Source organism: Bombina bombina, chromosome 3, assembly GCF_027579735.1.
Source record: "Bombina bombina isolate aBomBom1 chromosome 3, aBomBom1.pri, whole genome shotgun sequence".
NCBI classification, from domain to species: domain Eukaryota; kingdom Metazoa; phylum Chordata; class Amphibia; order Anura; family Bombinatoridae; genus Bombina; species Bombina bombina.
Window position 1 is genome coordinate 1,073,575,202 of NC_069501.1, and position 18,528 is coordinate 1,073,593,729.

General features: G+C 42.8%; 1 protein-coding gene across 2 annotated transcripts in view; it reads right to left on the bottom strand.

Moving 5' to 3' along the window:
- Positions 1 to 18,528, bottom strand: part of CERS5 (ceramide synthase 5) — a 251,544-nt gene that overhangs the window by 44,808 nt on the left and 188,208 nt on the right. For both annotated transcript variants that reach the window (XM_053708354.1, XM_053708356.1), the window contains exon 7: positions 5,369 to 5,497. In XM_053708354.1, coding sequence (XP_053564329.1) covers positions 5,369 to 5,497 — 129 coding nt within the window. The remainder of the gene's footprint in view (positions 1 to 5,368; positions 5,498 to 18,528) is intronic.

The window sequence follows — 18,528 nt, forward strand, 5'->3', positions numbered from 1 at the left end:
TCTTGTCTGATCCTGGCAATCACTCTTGGCAGGATAGGAGGAAAGATACAGGCTAGACGAAAAGACCATGGAGCTACTAGAATTCCGCTTGAGGATCCCTGGACCTTTGCGCAAAGTACCTGGAAAGTTTTTTCTTCAACCGTGTGGCCATCAGATCTATATCCGGGAGATAACAAAGACCCACAATCTGATTGAAAACATCAAGATGAAAAGACGGAGATACTTCCTTCATGGCTAAGGAACTGCGAGTTCCCCCCTTATGATTGATATACGCTACTGCTGTAACATTGTCTGACTGAAAAAGCAGAAGAGACTCCCTTTCCAACTCGGGTCAACTCTACTGTAAAGGGTTGTGAAAATTGCAGAGTTCCAAAACGTTTATTCGTAACCTCCCCTCCTGATAACTTTCTGTGCACTCTGAGACCCCCAGACTGCACACCAACATGAAAGACTTGCATCTGTCATGACCACAGTCCAAATAGGATGAATAAGACCCCTGAGAGACTTGTCTTGGGATCCAAATAAATCCTCTGAGAAAACAGAGTATGATCCCTGGACCATTGCCAAAGCATACAAAGCAAGAGAGACCTCGAAGCCTGAAGATAGAACTTCAAGGCCTGAACCACATCCAAATTATGAAGTAACCGTTCCTTCGAAGGAGGATGATTAGGACACAAGGAAGGCACCACAATTTCTTGACTGATGTTGTGATCTGAAACGACTTTAGGAAGAAAACCTAACCCAGGATGAAGAACAGCCTTATCAGCCTGAAATACTAGGTAAGGAAGCTCCCATTGCAAAGCCACCATTTCAGAGACTCTGCACGCCAAAGCAATAGCCAGTAGAAAAAGAACCTTCCAAGACAGTAATTTTGTCAACTACATTCATAGGCTTAAACGGAGCCTTCTGCAAAACTTTAAGAACAAGATTTAAACTCCAGGGAGGAGCTCTACATCTAAACACAGGCCTGACTCTAGCCAGAGCCTGAACAAAAGACTGAACAATCTGGAAGCTCAGTGAGCCTCTTGTGCAGTAAAACAGATAGGGCCGAAATCTGTCCCTAAAGGGAGCTAGCAGAAAGTCCCTTCTCCAGATCATTCTGGAAAAAGGAAAGAATCCTGGAAACCCTGACCTAATGCCAGGGGAATCCACACTCTTTACAGCAGAATAAGTAGGTCCTCCACACCTTATGATAGATGCAACAAGTAACCGGCTTACAAGCTTGAAAGAGAGTAACAACTCAGAAACCTCTCTTGGCTAGGACTAAGCGTTAAATCTCCATGCAGTCAACCTTAGAGAATCTAGATTATGATGAACAAAAGGACCTTGTTCAAGCAGATCCCTGCGTCAAGGTAACTTCCATGGAGGAGATGACGACATGCCCACTAGATCCGCGAACCACATCCTTCGCGGCCACGATGGAGCAATCCGTATCACTGATGCCTGCTCCTGCTTGATGCAGGCCACTACTCGAGAAAGGAGAGGTAATGGTGGAAAAAGGTATATGAGACTGAACCTCCAAGGCACCACTAATGCATCTATTAGCTCCGCCTGAGGATCCCTGGATCTTGACCCATACCTGGGTAGCTTGGTACTGAGACGGGACGCCATGAGATCTATCTCTGAAGTCCCCCCACCTGTTGCATATCTCCGCAAACACCTCAGGATGGAGAGACCATTCTCCCGGGTAAAAAGATTGCCTGCTGAGAAAATCTGTTTCCCAGTTGACCACACCCGGAATGTGGATTGCTGACAGCGAACAGTTGTGGGCCTCCGTCCACTCCAGAATCCGAGATACCTCCCCTCATTGCTAGGGAGCTTCTCGTTCCTCCTTGGTGGTTGATGTAAGCCACAGAGGTGATATTGTCTGATTGGAATCTGATAAACTTGGACGAACCTAGACGGGGCCAAGCCTTCAGAGCACTGAAGATTGCTTGAAGTTCCAGAATGTTGATCGGAAGAGAGCTCTCCTCCCAAGACCAAAGGCTCTGAGCCTTCTTGGCTCCCCAAACGGCTCCCCATCCTGAGAGAGACTCGCATCTGTAGTCACAATCTCCCAGGATGGTCTTAAAAAGGATGTCCCTCGGGACAGGTGATCTGGACAGAGCCACCAAGAGAGCAATTCACTCGACCGGTTGTCCAGAGAGATCTGTACACAGTTGTAACGGTCTGAGACGGAATCTGGCAAAGAGAATTATGTCCAAGATAGTGCTTGTACCAGGATATCGTCCAAGTAAGGTGCTACTGCAATGCCCTAGGTTCTGGCTACGGCCAAGAGAGCCCCCAGAACCTTTGTGAAAATTCTTGGGGCAGATGCTAGGCCAAACGGAAGAGCAATAAACTGAAGTGCTGGTCCAGGAAGGCAAACATTAGGAACTGAAAGTGTTCCCTGTGGATAGGAACATGAAGGTAAGCATCCTTCAGATCTATAGTGGTCATAAACTGTCCCTTCTGGACTAAGGGAAGAATAGACCTTATCGTCTCCATCTTGAACGAGGGGACTTTCAGAAACTTGTTTAAGCACTTTAGGTTCAGAATAAGGCGGAAAGTTCACTGCTTTTTTGGAACCACAAAAAAGTTTGAGTAGTATCCCAAGCCTCGTTCCTCTATAGGAACCGGGACAATGACTCCTAAGGAGGACAGATCCTGAACGCACCCCAGAAAGGCACCCCTCTTCTCTGGTTTAGATTACAGATTTGAGAGAAGGAATCTGCCCTTGGGTGGAATAGATTTGAACCCAATTCTGTAACCCTGAGGAATGACCTCTAGGACCCAAGGATCCTGCACTTCCCTGAACCAAGCTTCTGAGAAGCGAAAAAGTCTGCCCCCTACCTGATTCATAGACGGATCGGGGACGACCCCTTCATGCTGATTTAGTCTCAGCGGGCTTCTTGTTCTGCTTGGATTTATCCCAGGACTGAGCCGGCTTCCAATTCTTAGGTTGCTCGGTCTTAGTGGAGGCACTGGGATTTTTCAGAACGAAAGGAACGAAAATTATTAGGTTGTTCCTTAGATCTGTTCTTTTTATCTTGCGGTAGGAAGGCATCCTTGCCCCCTGTAACCGTGGAAATAATGGAGTCAGGCCTGGACCAAACAAAATCTTGCCCTTGAATGGAAGGGAAAGGAGTCTGGACTTGGAAGTCAAGTCCGCAGACCAGGACTTCAGCCACAGAGCCCGGCGGGCGTGAACAGAAGTTTTAGTTTTTAAACTAATAATTTGCATCACAAATAAAAGAATTAGCGACCCTTAAAGCCTTAATTCTATCAAGAATAATATCGAGGGGATCTTCCACCTTGATCAATTCTGATAAGGAGTCACACCAGTAGGTGGCCGCTCCCGCAACCGTGGCAACTGCCGCCGCTGGTTGAAATAAATATCCCGAATGTTGCAACATCTTTCTTAACAGAGTTTCCATCTTTTTATCCATGGGCTCTTTGAACGACGAACTATCCTCCAGTGGGATAATAGTGCATTTTGCCAGCGTGGAGACAGCGCCATCCACCTTAGGGACCGAACACCACAACTCCAGTTGAGAGTCCGGAACCGAGGTAAAGCAATAATGGCCGCAGACACCGCCATTTGTAAATGCGCAGTGAAGTCTGGAGGTAAAAGGCCCCCTCCAGATGGAGGATTAGGCGTGCTATGGGACACTGCATGAGTATTAGGAGATGCAAGCAGGGTGCGTACCTCACGGGACGGGGACCCCTCTGAGCTGGAAGGCTCAGTGGTATCAAACATGTTAACCTTTTTTGACATAATCACTTTTTCTAGGCATGTGGAACAAAATTGAGAGGGTGGGTATACATCGGCCTCCTCACAATATAAACAGGCATTAGTCTTAGGTATAGAGGGAGTACCCTCTAAAACGACAGAGTCCTCCATAGCTATGGGATATGTCCTAATACAACAATAACTAATGTTATATAAAATATAAAAACGACACCTTTAAACCCCCAAAGGATGGGGCACTCACTACCTCCTATGACCCAGGTGCACAGAGTAAACCGCTTCGCTCCAATAACCAGCACGGTCAGAGTAGGAAGGGAAACTACGATCACACCCGGTCACATGGAGCACAACCTAGGACTGCCTTCGCTAAGGAAAAGCGTGCCAAGCTTGTAAAGCTGCGTAGCTCTAAAGTGAAAGTAACCTGTATGTTCCAACTGTAGCCTATGAGCCTCAGAGAACATCTCACATAACGCAGTATAAATCCAATAAAAATGTATGAGATGAATCCCCACTGTTCAATAATTCCCCATCAGGAGATATTAACACTTGATTCCATACAGATAAAAGGAGCCACACTGTGATGTCTTCTAGCGTTACCATATGTGCAAAAAATGAAGCGATCTTACCGGAATCTATGCTGTGGAACAGAAACACAGCCTCTCAAGTGTGACACTCTTGTAACATTGCTTCTGACATGGTCTTGAGTGATGAAAGCAGGCAGTGAAACTCGTCAAAACTGATTGCTTAGGAGCTGTTAATACGAGTCTGGATGGTTTCGCAGAAAGACTCTCCCTGCATCTCCAGACCCTAACATTCGTCAATGCTCTCACTGAGAGGCTGACAAGACTACTTAAAACTCCAGTCCCATTTCAAAAAGTAAATACCCTTCATAAGGAACTACTCTGTATCTTCTGACACTTCTCTGCCAACCTCCTGTGGCAAAAGGCAAAGAATGACTGAGATATGAGGGAAGTGGGGGAGGTATTTAAGCCTTTGGCTGGGGTGTCTTTGCCTCCTCCTGGTGGGCAGGTTCTGTATTTCCCACAAGTAAGCAATGAAGCCGTGGACTATCCTCATATTAAGAAGAAAATTGGAATTTTTTACAGTTTACTATTTTATTCAATTAATATAAGTTTGGATATGTGCCCCTTGTTTAAAAGGGTGAAGACCCCTGAGAAAGCTAAAGACACACTATGTTATTAAAGGGACACTGAACCCAAATTTTTTCTTTTGTGACTCAGATACAGCATGACATTTTAAGCAACTTTCTAATTTACTTCTATTACCAAATTTTCTTCATTCTCTTGGTATCTTTATTTGAAATGCAAGAATGTAAGTTTAGATGCCGGCCCATTTTTGGTGAACCTGGGTTGTCCTTGCTGATTGGTGGATACATTTATCCACCAATAAAAAAAGTGCTATCCAGAGTTCTGAAACCCCCAAAAAAGCTTAGATGCCTTCTTTTTCAAATAAAGATAGCAAGAGAAGAAAAATTGATAATAGGAGTAAATTAGAAAGTTGCTTAAAATTGCATGCTCTATCTGAATCATGAAAGAAAAAAAATTGGGTTCAGTGTCCCTTTAACTGTATTTCTAACATATGACTGAAAGGAATGTTGCCATTGTGATTTTTACTTACCTCTAACAAGAAATCAGAAGCATCATGAAGACACATGACTAACGTCCCAACTCGCACCATGTTATTCACATAGGAAAAAGAAATAAGGCCCACCGTGGCCAAATGATGAATGAACATGATTAGAAAATCCTACAACAAAAAAGTCAGTTTTTAGTGGCTTAACATCAACCCCAAAAACGCTAATAAATCCTTTATAAGCTTTAGAACATTGTTTTGTGGTATAAAAAAGAAACCAAAATAGAAGAAATAAAAAACAGTTTATGTGCACACAAAAAAAGCTGTGGACAAAAAACAAATATATAAATTCATACCGATGCAGGTAAAAATCTAATAGCTATATTAACTTACCTCAAGATGATCACAAAATGTTATATACACACATATATATATATTCTATTTTTTTTATATTTACTTCTTAAAGGACCAGTCAACACTGTAGATTTGCATAATCAACAAATGCATGATAAGAAGACAATGCAATAGCACTTAATCTGAACTTCAAATTAGTAGCAGATTTTTGTTAAATAAATTGCAAAGTTATATCTATTTCCATTCCCCCTGTATCATGTGACAGTCATCAGCCAATCACAAATGCATATACGTATAGTTTGTGAATTCTTGCACATGCTCAGTAGGAGTTGGTGACTCAAAAAGTTTACATATAAAAATACTGTGCACATTTTGTTAATGGAAGCAAATTGGAAAGTTGTTTAAAATGGCATGCTGTATCTGAATCATGAAGTTTAATTTTGACTTGAGTGTCCCTTTAACTAGCTCTGCACCAGACCTGGTATTTTAAGTAGTAGTATATAGCTATGACAATCAGTGAATCAGGTGAGTAATTACATCTTTAAAAGGGACATTATACACTAATTTTTTCTTTGCATAAATGTTTTGTTATTTATATAGCCCATAAAGTTTTTTTTAAAATAAATGTATAATTTTGCTTATTTTTAGATAACATTGCTCTGATTTTCAGACTCCTGACCAAGCCCCAAAGATTTATGAGAAGACTGACAGCTACCTACTCCAGCTTGCTCCTGTTTGTGTAAAGGGTCTTTTCATGTGCAAAAGAAGGGGGAGGGGGGATCTTATTTCCCACTTGCCTTTTCAACAGAGCTAAACTGAGAGCTTCTAAGTAAGTTTTTAAACAGTTTTACACTGGATTTTTATATCAGTATCTGTGCATCCTATTCTTTATCATAGTGTCTATTACCTGCAGCTATATGAAAATGAGTATATACTGTCCCTTTAATTATAATTAATAGTCAAGTCCAAAACAAACGTGCATGATTCAGATAGGGCATGCAATTTTAAACAACTTTCCAATTTACTTATATCACCAATTTTGCTTTGTTCTCTTGGTATTCTTAGTTGAAAGCTAAACCTAGGTAGGCTCATATACTAAATTTTAGACCTTCAAGGACGCCTCTAATCTGAATACATTTTGACAGTTTTTCACCACTAAAGGGCATTAGTTCATGTGTGTCATATAGATAACATTGTGCTCACGCACGTGGAGTTACTTAGGAGTCAGCAATGCAAAATAAGTTTGCAGAGGTTCAGATACAAGGTAATCACAGAGGTGAAAAGTGTATTAGTATAACTGTGTTGGTTATGCAAAAATAGGTAATGGGTAATAAAGGGATTACCTATCTTTTTAAACAACAAAGATGCTGGTGTTGACTGTCTCTTTAAAGAGAATCAAATGGTTACTTGAAGAAAAAAAACAAAACAACGTAATGCTTTAGGCAAGACATGGAGCAATTATGCATTTTACATAAGCTGAAGAAAAAGAATGGTATTCCATTAACTCCCATTAGTGTTAGAGGAAGCAGGAAATGTCACAAGATAGCTCTAAAAGGAGTCAGCTCTCTTTTCAGAAGCATGTGTTTACTGACCAATGATTGCATCCTCAAATAACTCAAATTCAGTTATGTCATTAATTTCCTTTGTTTACCAGTACATTATTCCTAGATAAACTTTGAAAAAGCTAAGCTTTATTTTTTTTAAATGAGCAGTTATTTTCTATGTTAATATAACCATCTTCAATACTGAGAGTTTCTAATTACACTATATGGCCAAAAGTATATGGACACTTGACTATCGTACCTCATCATATGTACTATTCCAAAACTATGAGCATTAATATGGAGTTGCCCCCCTCTTGGCAACAGACACCACTCTTCTGAGTGGCTTTCCACAACATTCTGGAGTGTCTGTGAGAATGTATGCCCTTTCAGATAAAAGAATAGTTGTGAGGTCAAACACTGATGTTTGATAAGAAGGACTGGCACACAATCAGAATACCAATTCATCCCAAAATTGTTCAATTGGGTTGAGGTCAAGGCTCTGTGCAGGCCACTCAACATTAAGCCATGTCTCTATGGACTTTATTTTGTGCACAGAGGCAGAGTCATGCTGGAACAGAAAAGGGCCTTCCCCAAACGGATGCCACAAAGAGGGACAAGCCCAACTGTTTGTACCCTATAGCATTAACATGATGCTCTACTGGAACTAAGGGGCCTAGTTCAAACCGGGAAAAACTACAAACGATTATCCCTGCGCCACCGAACTTTACAGTAGGCAATATATACACACACGCATTTTATATATATATATATATATATATATATATATATATATATATATATATATATATATATACACACACATATACATACACACATACACACATATATATATATATATATATATATATATATATATATACACATATATATATATATATATATATATATATATATATATATATATATATATATACACATATACATATAAGTAAATTTATGCTTACCTGATAAATTGATTTCCTCTATGGTAAGACGAGTCCACTGATTCATCCTTTACATGTGGGATATTATCCTCCTGCTAACAGGTAGTGGCAAAGAGCACCACAGCAGAGCTGTCTATATAGCTCCTCCCTTAGCTCCACCCCCCAGTCATTCGACCAAAGGTACAGTAAGAAAAAAGGAGAAACTACAGGGTGCAGAGGTGACTGAAGTTTAAATCAAAAAAATATAATCTGTCTTAAAATGACAGGGCGGGCCGTGGACTCGTCTTACCATAGAAGAAATCAATTTATCAGGTAAGCATAAATTTACTTTTCTTCTATAAAGGTAAGACGAGTCCACGGATTCATCCTTTACTTGTGGGATACAATACCAAAGCTACAGACACGAATGAACGGGAGGGACAAGACAGATGGTTAAACAGAAGGCACCACTGTACAGCAGCCTCGTATGCCAAACGGATGATGCTTTTCAGCCAAAAAGAAAGAGAGGTAGCCGTAGCTATTTGACCTCTACATTTTCCAGAATAGACAACAAACAAAGAAGATGTTTGACGGAAATCTTTGGTTGCTTGCAAGTAAAACTTCGAAGCACGAACCACGTCCAAGTTGTGCAACAGACGCTCCTTCTTAGAAGAAGAATTAGGACACAGAGAAGGAACAACAATTTCCTGATTGATATTCCTATTAGTAACAACCTTAGGAAGGAATCCAGGTTTGGTACGCAAAACCACCTTATCAGCATGGAAAACAAGATAAGGCCAGTCGCATTGCAATGCAGATAGTTCAGAAACTCTTCGAGCCGAAGAGATAGCAACTAAAAACAGAACTTTCCCAAGATAGAAGCTTAATATCTATGGAATGCATAGGTTCAAACGGAACCCCTTGAAGAACTTTAAGAACTAAATTCAAACTCCATGGCGGAGCAACAGGTTTAAACACAGGCTTGATTCTAACTAAAGCCTGACAGAACGACTGAACGTCTGGAACATCTGCCAGACGTTTGTGCAGTAGAATTGACAAAGCAGAAATCTGTCCCTTTAAGAAACTCACTGATAGCCCCTTCTCCAATCCTTCTTGGAGAAAGGACAAAATCCTAGGAATCCTGATCTTACTCCATGAGTAGCCTTTGGATTCGCACCAATAAAGATATTTACGCCATATCTTATGATAAATTTTCCTAGTGACAGGTTTTCGAGCCTGAATCAAGGTATCTATGACCGACTCAGAGAAACCCTGCTTCGATAAAATCAAGCGTTCAATCTCCAAGCAGTCAGCCACAGAGAAACTAGATTTGGATGCTGGAACAGACCTTGAACCAGAAGGTCCTGTCTCAGTGGCAGAGTCCATGGTGGAAGAGATGACATGTCCACCAGGTCTGCATACCAAGTCCTGCGTGGCCACGCAGGTGCTATCAAAATCACTGAGGCTCTCTCCTGTTTGATTCTGGCAATCAAACGAGGAAGGAGAGGAAATGGTGGAAAAACATAAGCCAGGTTGAACGACCAGGGTACTGCTAGAGCATCTATCAGTACTGCCTGAGGATCCCTGGACCCGTAACAAGGAAGTTCGGCGTTCTGACGAGACGCCATCAGATCCAATCCTGGTGTGCCCCATTGCTGAATCAATTGTGCAAACACCTACGGATGGAGTTCCCACTCCCCCGGATGAAAAGTCTGACGACTTAGAAAATCCGCTTCCCAGTTCTCCACTCCTGGGATATAGATTGCTGCGGAAACACATTCCCTGGGACAGATGATCCTGTGACAACCACCAAATAAGAGAGTCTCTGGTCTCTTGATCCAGATTTATCTGAGGAGATAAATCTGCATAAGCCCCATTCCACTGATTGAGCATAGTTGCAGTGGTCTGAGATGCAAGCGAGCAAACGGAACTATGTCCATTGCCGCTACCATAAGACCGATTACCTCCATACACTGAGCCACTGACGGCCAAGGAATGGAATGAAGAGCTCGGCAGGTGGTTAAAATCTTTGATTTCCTGTCCTCCGTAACAAAAATTTTCATGTCCACCGAATCTATCAGAGTTCCCAGGAATGGTTACTCTTGTGAGAGGGATACGTGAACTCTTTTTTACGTTCCTCTTCCACCCGTGAGATCTTAGAAAAGCCAACACGATGTCCGTGTGAGATTTGGTTAGTTGGTAAGTCGACGCCTGAATTAAGATATCGTCCAGATAAGGTGCCACTGCTATGCCCCGCGGCCTTAGAACCGCCAGAAGGGACCCTAGCACCTTTGTGAAAATTCGGGGAGCTGTGGCCAACCCGAAGGGAAGAGCCACAAACTGGTAATGCTTGTCCAGAAAGGCAAACCTGAGGAACTGGTGATGATCTTTGTGGATAGGGATGTGTAGATACGCATCCTTTAAGTCCACAGTGGTCATATATTGACCCCTCCTGGAACATTGGTAAAATAGTCCGAATGGTCTCCATCTTGAAGGCTGGGACTCTGAGGAATTTGTTTAGGATCTTGAGATCTAAAATTGTTCTGAAGGTTCCCTCTTTTTTGGGAACCACAAACAGATTGGAGTAGAACCCCTGCCCCTGTTCTGTTTTCGGAACTGGGCAGATCACACCCATAGTATATAGGTCTTCTACACAGCGTAAGAACGCCTCTCTTTTTGTCTGGTTTACAGACAATTGAGAAAGATGGAATCTCCCCCTTGGAGGAGAATCTTTGAAATCTAGAAGGTACCCCTGGGTTACGATTTCTAAAGCCCAGGAGTCCTGAACGTCTCTTGCCCAAGCCTGAGCGAAGAAAGAAAGTCTGCCCCCTACTAGATCCGGTCCCAGATCGGGGGCTACCCCTTCATGCTGTCTTGGTGGCAGCAGCAGGCTTCTTGGCCTGTTTACCTTTGTTCCAAGTCTGGTTAGGTCTCCAGACTGATTTGGATTGAGCAAAATTCCCCTCTTGCTTTGCAGCAGGGGAAGAGGTAGAGGGACCACCTTTGAAGTTTCGAAAGGAACGAAAATTATTTTGTTTGGTCCTCATCTTATTTGTCTTATCCTGAGGAAGGGCATGGCCTTTCCCTCCAGTGATGTCTGAAATGAACTCTTTCAGTTCAGGCCCGAATAGGGTCTTACCCTTGAAAGGGATGGCTAAAAGCTTAGATTTTGATGACACATCAGCAGACCAGGACTTAAGCCATAACGCTCTACGCGCTAAAATGGCAAAACCTGAATTCTCTGCCGCTAATTTAGCCAGTTGAAAAGCGGCATCTGTAATGAAAGAATTAGCTAGCTTGAGAACCCTAATTCTATCCAGAATATAATCTAATGGGGTCTCAACCTGAAGAGCCTCCTCCAGAGCCTCGAACCAAAAAGCAGCTGCAGTAGTTACAGGAACAATGCACGCTATAGGTTGGAGAAGAAAACCCTGATGAACAAATATTTTCTTTAGGAGACCCTCTAATTTTTTATCCATATGATCTTTGAAAACATAACTGTTCTCAATAGGTATTGTTGTACGCTTAGCCAGGGTAGAAATAGCTCCCTCCACCTTAGGGACCGTCTGCCACGAGTCCCGCATGGTGTCTGATATGGGAAACATTTTTTTAAAAGTAGGAGGTGGAGCGAACGGAATACCTGGTCTATCCCACTCCTTAGTAACAATGTCCGAAATCCTCTTAGGGACCGTAAAAACATCAGTGTAGACAGGATCCTCTAGAAATCTGTCCATTTTACACAATTTCTCTGGAACTACAATAGGTTCACAATCATCCAGAGTCGTTAAAACCTCCCTGAGCAACAAGCGGAGGTGTTCTAGTTAAAATTTAAAAGCCATCATATCTGAGTCTGTCTGAGGGAACATCTTTCCTGAATCAGAAATCTCTCCCTCAGACAGCAAATCCCTCACCCCCAACTCAGAACATTGTGAGGGTACATCGGATACGGCTAATAAAGCGTCAGAGGGCTCTGCATTTGTTCTCACACCAGACCTACTGCGCTTCCCCTGCAACCCAGGCAGCTTAGATAAAACCTCTGTGAGGGTAGTTTTCATAACTGCGGCCATATCTTGCAGGGTGAAAGAATTCGACGCACTAGAAGTACTTGGCGTCGCTTGTGCAGGCGTTAGTGGTTGTGATACTTGGGGAGAATTAGATGGCATAACCTGATTCCCTTCTGACTGAGAATCATCCTGCGACATACTTTTAGTAGCTAAAATATGTTCTTTGCAATTTATTGACCTTTCAGTGCATGAGGGACACATTCTAAGTGGGGGTTCCACAATGGCTTCTAAACATATTGAACAATGACTTTCCTCAATGTCAGACATGTTGAACAGGCTAGTAATGAGTACAAACAAGCATGAAAACACTTTATTTAGTGAAAAAAAATAACTATCTTAATAAACGGTACTGCGCCTTTAAGAGAAAAAAAAAGCATACACGTTCTGCAAAACTGCTTTAAAATGCACCAATTTTTTCAAATTTTTGATAGCAGACTCAATATGTGTAGTTAAGTTTGCTCCACAAGAAAATTTAACATTTAACCCTTTATTGTGCAAACCGGATTGAAATAAGGCCTAAATCCGGAAAAAAAAACACCCCCAGCACCTTGCCACAGCCCTGCTGTGACGCCTACCTGCCCTCAGGGATTGTAATTATGGGGTTAAAGCTTCGATTTGGCCCAAAACATCTACAAGGGACCTCAGGAGTTGGAGCTTGCAGAGTGAAAACAACTGCGCATCTGAGGCGCGAAAATAGGCCCTGCCTATCTCACTCGATGTCTCTACAGCCTCAAAGAACCGCACCAGAGCGGTTTTAAAATAGCCATGTGGGTTCTGAGACCCAAAAGATAAGCCGAGTGTAAGCTAAATAAAGTTGCCCAAAAAACGTTAAAAGCACTCCCAGTTCAAAAAACGTTTGCCCACAAACATTCAAAACTCAGTGTCAACCATTTTTAATTAGCCCCTTATGCAAGCTTAGTAATGCCTTTCTATAGCTCTTAGGATTACTGCTTACCCTTACCCTCATGGGGATACGGTCAGCCTTCCTGAAATACACAGTCTCTCCAGAAAAAATGACTGAACATACCTCACTGCTATATAGCATGAAAACGTTCCTCACACTGAAGTTTCTTGTACCCCTCAGCCTCTGTGGGAACAGCACTGGATCTTAGTTACAAATGCTAAGATCATCATCCTCCAGGCAGAAGTCTTCAACCATCTGCTGCCTGAGAGTAAATAGTACACACCGGTACCATTTAAAACAAAAAACTCTTGCTTGAAGAAATTGAAAAACAGAATTTATGTTTACCTGATAAATTACTTTCTCCAACGGTGTGTCCGGTCCATGGCGTCATCCTTACTTGTGGGATATTCTCTTCCCCAACAGGAAATGGCAAAGAGCCCAGCAAAGCTGGTCACATGATCCCTCCTAGGCTCCGCCTTCCCCAGTCATTCGACCGACGTAAAGGAGGAATATTTGCATAGGAGAAATCATATGATACCGTGGTGACTGTAGTTAGAGAAAATAAATCATCAGACCTGATTAAAAAACCAGGGCGGGCCGTGGACCGGACACACCGTTGGAGAAAGTAATTTATCAGGTAAGCATAAATTCTGTTTTCTCCAACATAGGTGTGTCCGGTCCACGTCATCCTTACTTGTGGGAACCAATACCAAAGCTTTAGGACACGGATGATGGGAGGGAGCAAATCAGGTCACCTAGATGGAAGGCACCACGGTTTGCAAAACCTTTCTCCCAAAAATAGCCTCAGAAGAAGCAAAAGTATCAAATTTGTAAAATTTGGTAAAAGTGTGCAGTGAAGACCAAGTCGCTGCCTTACATATCTGATCAACAGAAGCCTCGTTCTTGAAGGCCCATGTGGAAGCCACAGCCCTAGTGGAATGAGCTGTGATTCTTTCAGGAGGCTGCCGTCCGGCAGTCTCATAAGCCAATCTGATGATGCTTTTAAGCCAAAAAGAGAGAGGGGTAGAAGTTGCTTTTTGACCTCTCCTTTTACCAGAATAAACAACAAACAAGGAAGATGTTTGTCTGAAATCCTTTGTAGCCTCTAAATAGAATTTTAGAGCACGAACTACATCCAAATTGTGCAACAAACGTTCCTTCTTTGAAACTGGATTCGGACACAAAGAAGGCACAACTATCTCCTGGTTAATATTTTTGTTAGAAACAACTTTCGGAAGAAAACCAGGTTTAGTACGCAAAACCACCTTATCTGCATGGAACACCAGATAAGGAGGAGAACACTGCAGAGCAGATAACTCTGAAACTCTTCTAGCAGAAGAAATTGCAACCAAAAACAAAACTTTCCAAGATAATAACTTAATATCTACGGAATGTAAGGGTTCAAACGGAACCCCTTGAAGAACTGAAAGAACTAAATTGAGACTCCAAGGAGGAGTCAAAGGTTTGTAAACAGGCTTGATTCTAACCAGAGCCTGAACAAAAGCCTGAACATCTGGCACAGCCGCCAGCTTCTTGTGAAGTAAAACAGATAAAGCAGAAATCTGTCCCTTCAAAGAACTTGCAGATAATCCTTTCTCCAAACCCTCTTGTAGAAAGGACAGAATCTTAGGAATTTTTACCCTGTTCCATGGGAATCCTTTCGATTCGCACCAACAGATATATTTCTTCCATACTTTATGGTAAATTTTTCTAGTTACAGGCTTTCTAGCCTGAATAAGAGTATCAATGACAGAATCTGAGAACCTACGCTTTGATAAAATCAAGCGTTCAATCTCCAAGCAGTCAGTTGGAGTGATGCCAGATTCGGATGTTCGAACGGACCTTGAACAAGAAGGTCCCGTCTCAAAGGTAGCTTCCATGGTGGAGCCGATGACATATTCACCAGGTCTGCATACCAAGTTCTGCGTGGCCACGCAGGAGCTATCAAGATCACCGAAGCCCTCTCCTGATTGATCCTGGCTACCAGCCTGGGAATGAGAGGAAACGGTGGGAACACATAAGCTAGGTTGAAGGTCCAGGGCGCTACTAGTGCATCTACTAGAGTCGCCTTGGGATCCCTGGATCTGGACCCGTAGCAAGGAACCTTGAAGTTCTGACGAGACGCCATCAGATCCATGTCTGGAATGCCCCATAATTGAGTTATTTGGGCAAAGATTTCCGGATGGAGTTCCCACTCCCCCGGATGAAAAGTCTGACGACTCAGAAAATCCGCTTCCCAATTTTCCACTCCTGCGATGTGGATAGCAGACAAGTGGCAGGAGTGAAGCTCCGCCCAGTGAATTACTTTGGTCACTTCTTCCATCGCCAGGGAACTCCTTGTTCCCCCCTGATGGTTGATATATGCAACAGTCGTCATGTTGTCAGATTGAAACCTTATGAATTTGGCCTTTGCTAGTTGAGGCCAAGCCTTGAGAGCATTGAATATCGCTCTCAGTTCCAGAATGTTTATCGGGAGAAGAGATTCTTCCCGAGACCATAGACCCTGAGCCTTCAGGTGTTTCCAGACCGCGCCCCAGCCCACCAGGCTGGCGTCGGTCGTTACAATGACCCACTCTGGTCTTCTGAAGCTCATCCCTTGGGACAGGTTGTCCAGGGTCAGCCACCAACGGAGTGAATCTCTGGTCCTCTGATCTACTTGGATCGTCGGGGACAAATCTGTATAATCCCCATTCCACTGTCTGAGCATGCACAGTTGTAATGGTCTTAGATGAATTCGCGCAAAAGGAACTATGTCCATTGCCGCAACCATCAAACCTATTACTTCCATGCACTGCGCTATGGAAGGAAGAAGAACAGAATGAAGTACTTGACAAGAGCTTAGAAGTTTTGATTTTCTGGCTTCTGTCAGAAAAATCTTCATTTCCAAGGAGTCTATTATTGTTCCCAAGAAGGGAACTCTTGTTGACGGGAATAGAGAACTTTTTTCTACGTTCACTTTCCACCCGTGAGATCTGAGAAAGGCTAGGACAATGTCCGTATGAGCCTTTGCTTGTGGCAGAGACGACGCTTGAATCAGTATGTCGTCCAAGTAGGGTACTACTGCAATGCCCCTTGGCCTTAGCACCGCTAGAAGGGACCCTAGTACCTTTGTGAAAATTCTTGGAGCAGTGGCTAGTCCGAATGGAAGTGCCACAAACTGGTAATGCTTGTCCAGAAAGGCGAATCTTAGGAACCGATGATGTTCCTTGTGGATAGGAATATATAGATACGCATCCTTTAAATCCACCGTGGTCATGAATTGACCTTCCTGGATGGTAGAAAGAATTGTCCGAATGGTTTCCATCTTGAACGATGGGACCTTGAGAAATTTGTTTAGGATCTTGAGATCCAAAATTGGCCTGAATGTTCCCTCTTTTTTGGGAACTATGAACAGATTGGAGTAAAACCCCATCCCTTGTTCTCCTAATGGAACAGGATGAATCACTCCCATTTTTAACAGGTCTTCTACACAATGTAAGAATGCCTGTCTTTTTATTTGGTCTGAAGACAATTGAGACCTGTGGAACCTTCCCCTTGGGGGTAGTTCCTTGAATTCCAGGAGATAACCTTGAGAAACTATTTCTAGCGCCCAAGGATCCTGAACATCTCTTGCCCAAGCCTGAGCGAAGAGAGAGAGTCTGCCCCCCACCAGATCCGGTCCCGGATCGGGGGCCAGCATCTCATGCTGTCTTGGTAGCGGTAGCGGGCTTCTTGGCCTGCTTACCTTTGTTCCAGCCTTGCATCGGTCTCCAGGCTGGCTTGGTTTGAGAAGAATTACCCTCTTGCTTAGAGGATGTAGAATTTGAGGCTGGTCCGTTTCTGCTAAAGGGAGGAAAATTTGTTTTATTTTTAGCCTTAAAAGACCTATCCTGAGGAAGGGCGTGGCCCTTTCCCCCAGTGATGTCTGAAATAATCTCTTTCAAGTCAGGGCCAAACAGCGTTTTCCCCTTGAAAGGGATGTTAAGCAATCTGTTCTTGGAGGACACATCCGCTGACCAAGACTTCAGCCAAAGCGCTCTGCGCGCCACAATAGCAAAACCTGAATTTTTCGCCGCTAATCTAGCTAATTGCAAAGTGGCGTCTAAGGTAAAAGAGTTAGCCAACTTAAGTGCTTGAACTCTGTCCATAACCTCCTCATAAGAGGATGCTTGATTGAGCGACTTTTCTAGTTCCTCGAACCAGAAACACGCTGCTGTAGTGACAGGAACAATGCATGAAATTGGTTGTAGAAGGTAACCTTGCTGAACAAACATCTTTTTAAGCAAACCCTCTAATTTTTTATCCATAGGATCTTTGAAAGCACAACTATCTTCTATAGGGATAGTGGTGCGTTTGTTTAGAGTAGAAACCGCCCCCTCGACCTTGGGGACTGTCTGCCATAAGTCCTTCCTGGGGTCGACCATAGGAAATAATTTCTTAAATATAGGGGGAGGGACAAAAGGTATGCCGGGCCTTTCCCATTCTTTATTTACAATGTCCGCCACCCGCTTGGGTATAGGAAAAGCTTCGGGGGGCACCGGGACCTCTAGGAACCTGTCCATCTTACATAATTTCTCTGGAATGACCAAATTGTCACAATCATCCAGAGTAGATAACACCTCCTAAAGCAGAGCGCAGAGATGTTCCAATTTAAATTTAAATGTAATAACGTCAGGTTCAGCTTGTTGAGAAATTTTTCCTGAATCTGAAATTTCTCTCTCAGACAAAACCTCCCTAGCCCCTTCAGACTGGTGTAAGGGCATGACAGAACCATTATCATCAGCGTCCTCATGCTCTTCAGTATCTAAAACAGAGCAGTCGCGCTTTCGCTGATAAGTGGGCATTTTGGCTAAAATGTTTTTAATAGAATTATCCATTACAGCCGTTAATTGTTGCATAGTAAGGAGGATTGGCGCACTAGATGCACTAGGGACCTCCTGAGTGGGCAAGACTGGTGTAGACATAGAAGGAGATGATGCAGTACCATGCTTACTCCCCTCACTTAAGGAATCATTTTGGGCAACATTATTATCAGTGGCATCATTGTCCCTACTTTGTTTGTCACATTCATCACATATATTTAAATGGAGAGGAACCTTGGCTTCCGAACATACAGAACATCGTCTATCTGATAGTTCAGACATGTTAATAGGCATAAACTTGATAACAAAGCACAAAAAACGTTTTAAAATAAAACCGTTACTGTCACTTTAAATTTTAAACTGAACACACTTTTTTACTGAATATACGCAAAGTATGAAGGAAATGTTCAAAATTCACCAAAATTTCACCACAGTGTCATAAAGCCTTAAAAGTATTGCACACCAAATTTGAAAGCTTTAACTCTTAAAATAACGGAACCGGAGCCGTTTTTACATTTAACCCCTATACAGTCCCTGGTATCTGCTTTGCTGAGACCCAACCAAGCCCAGAGGGG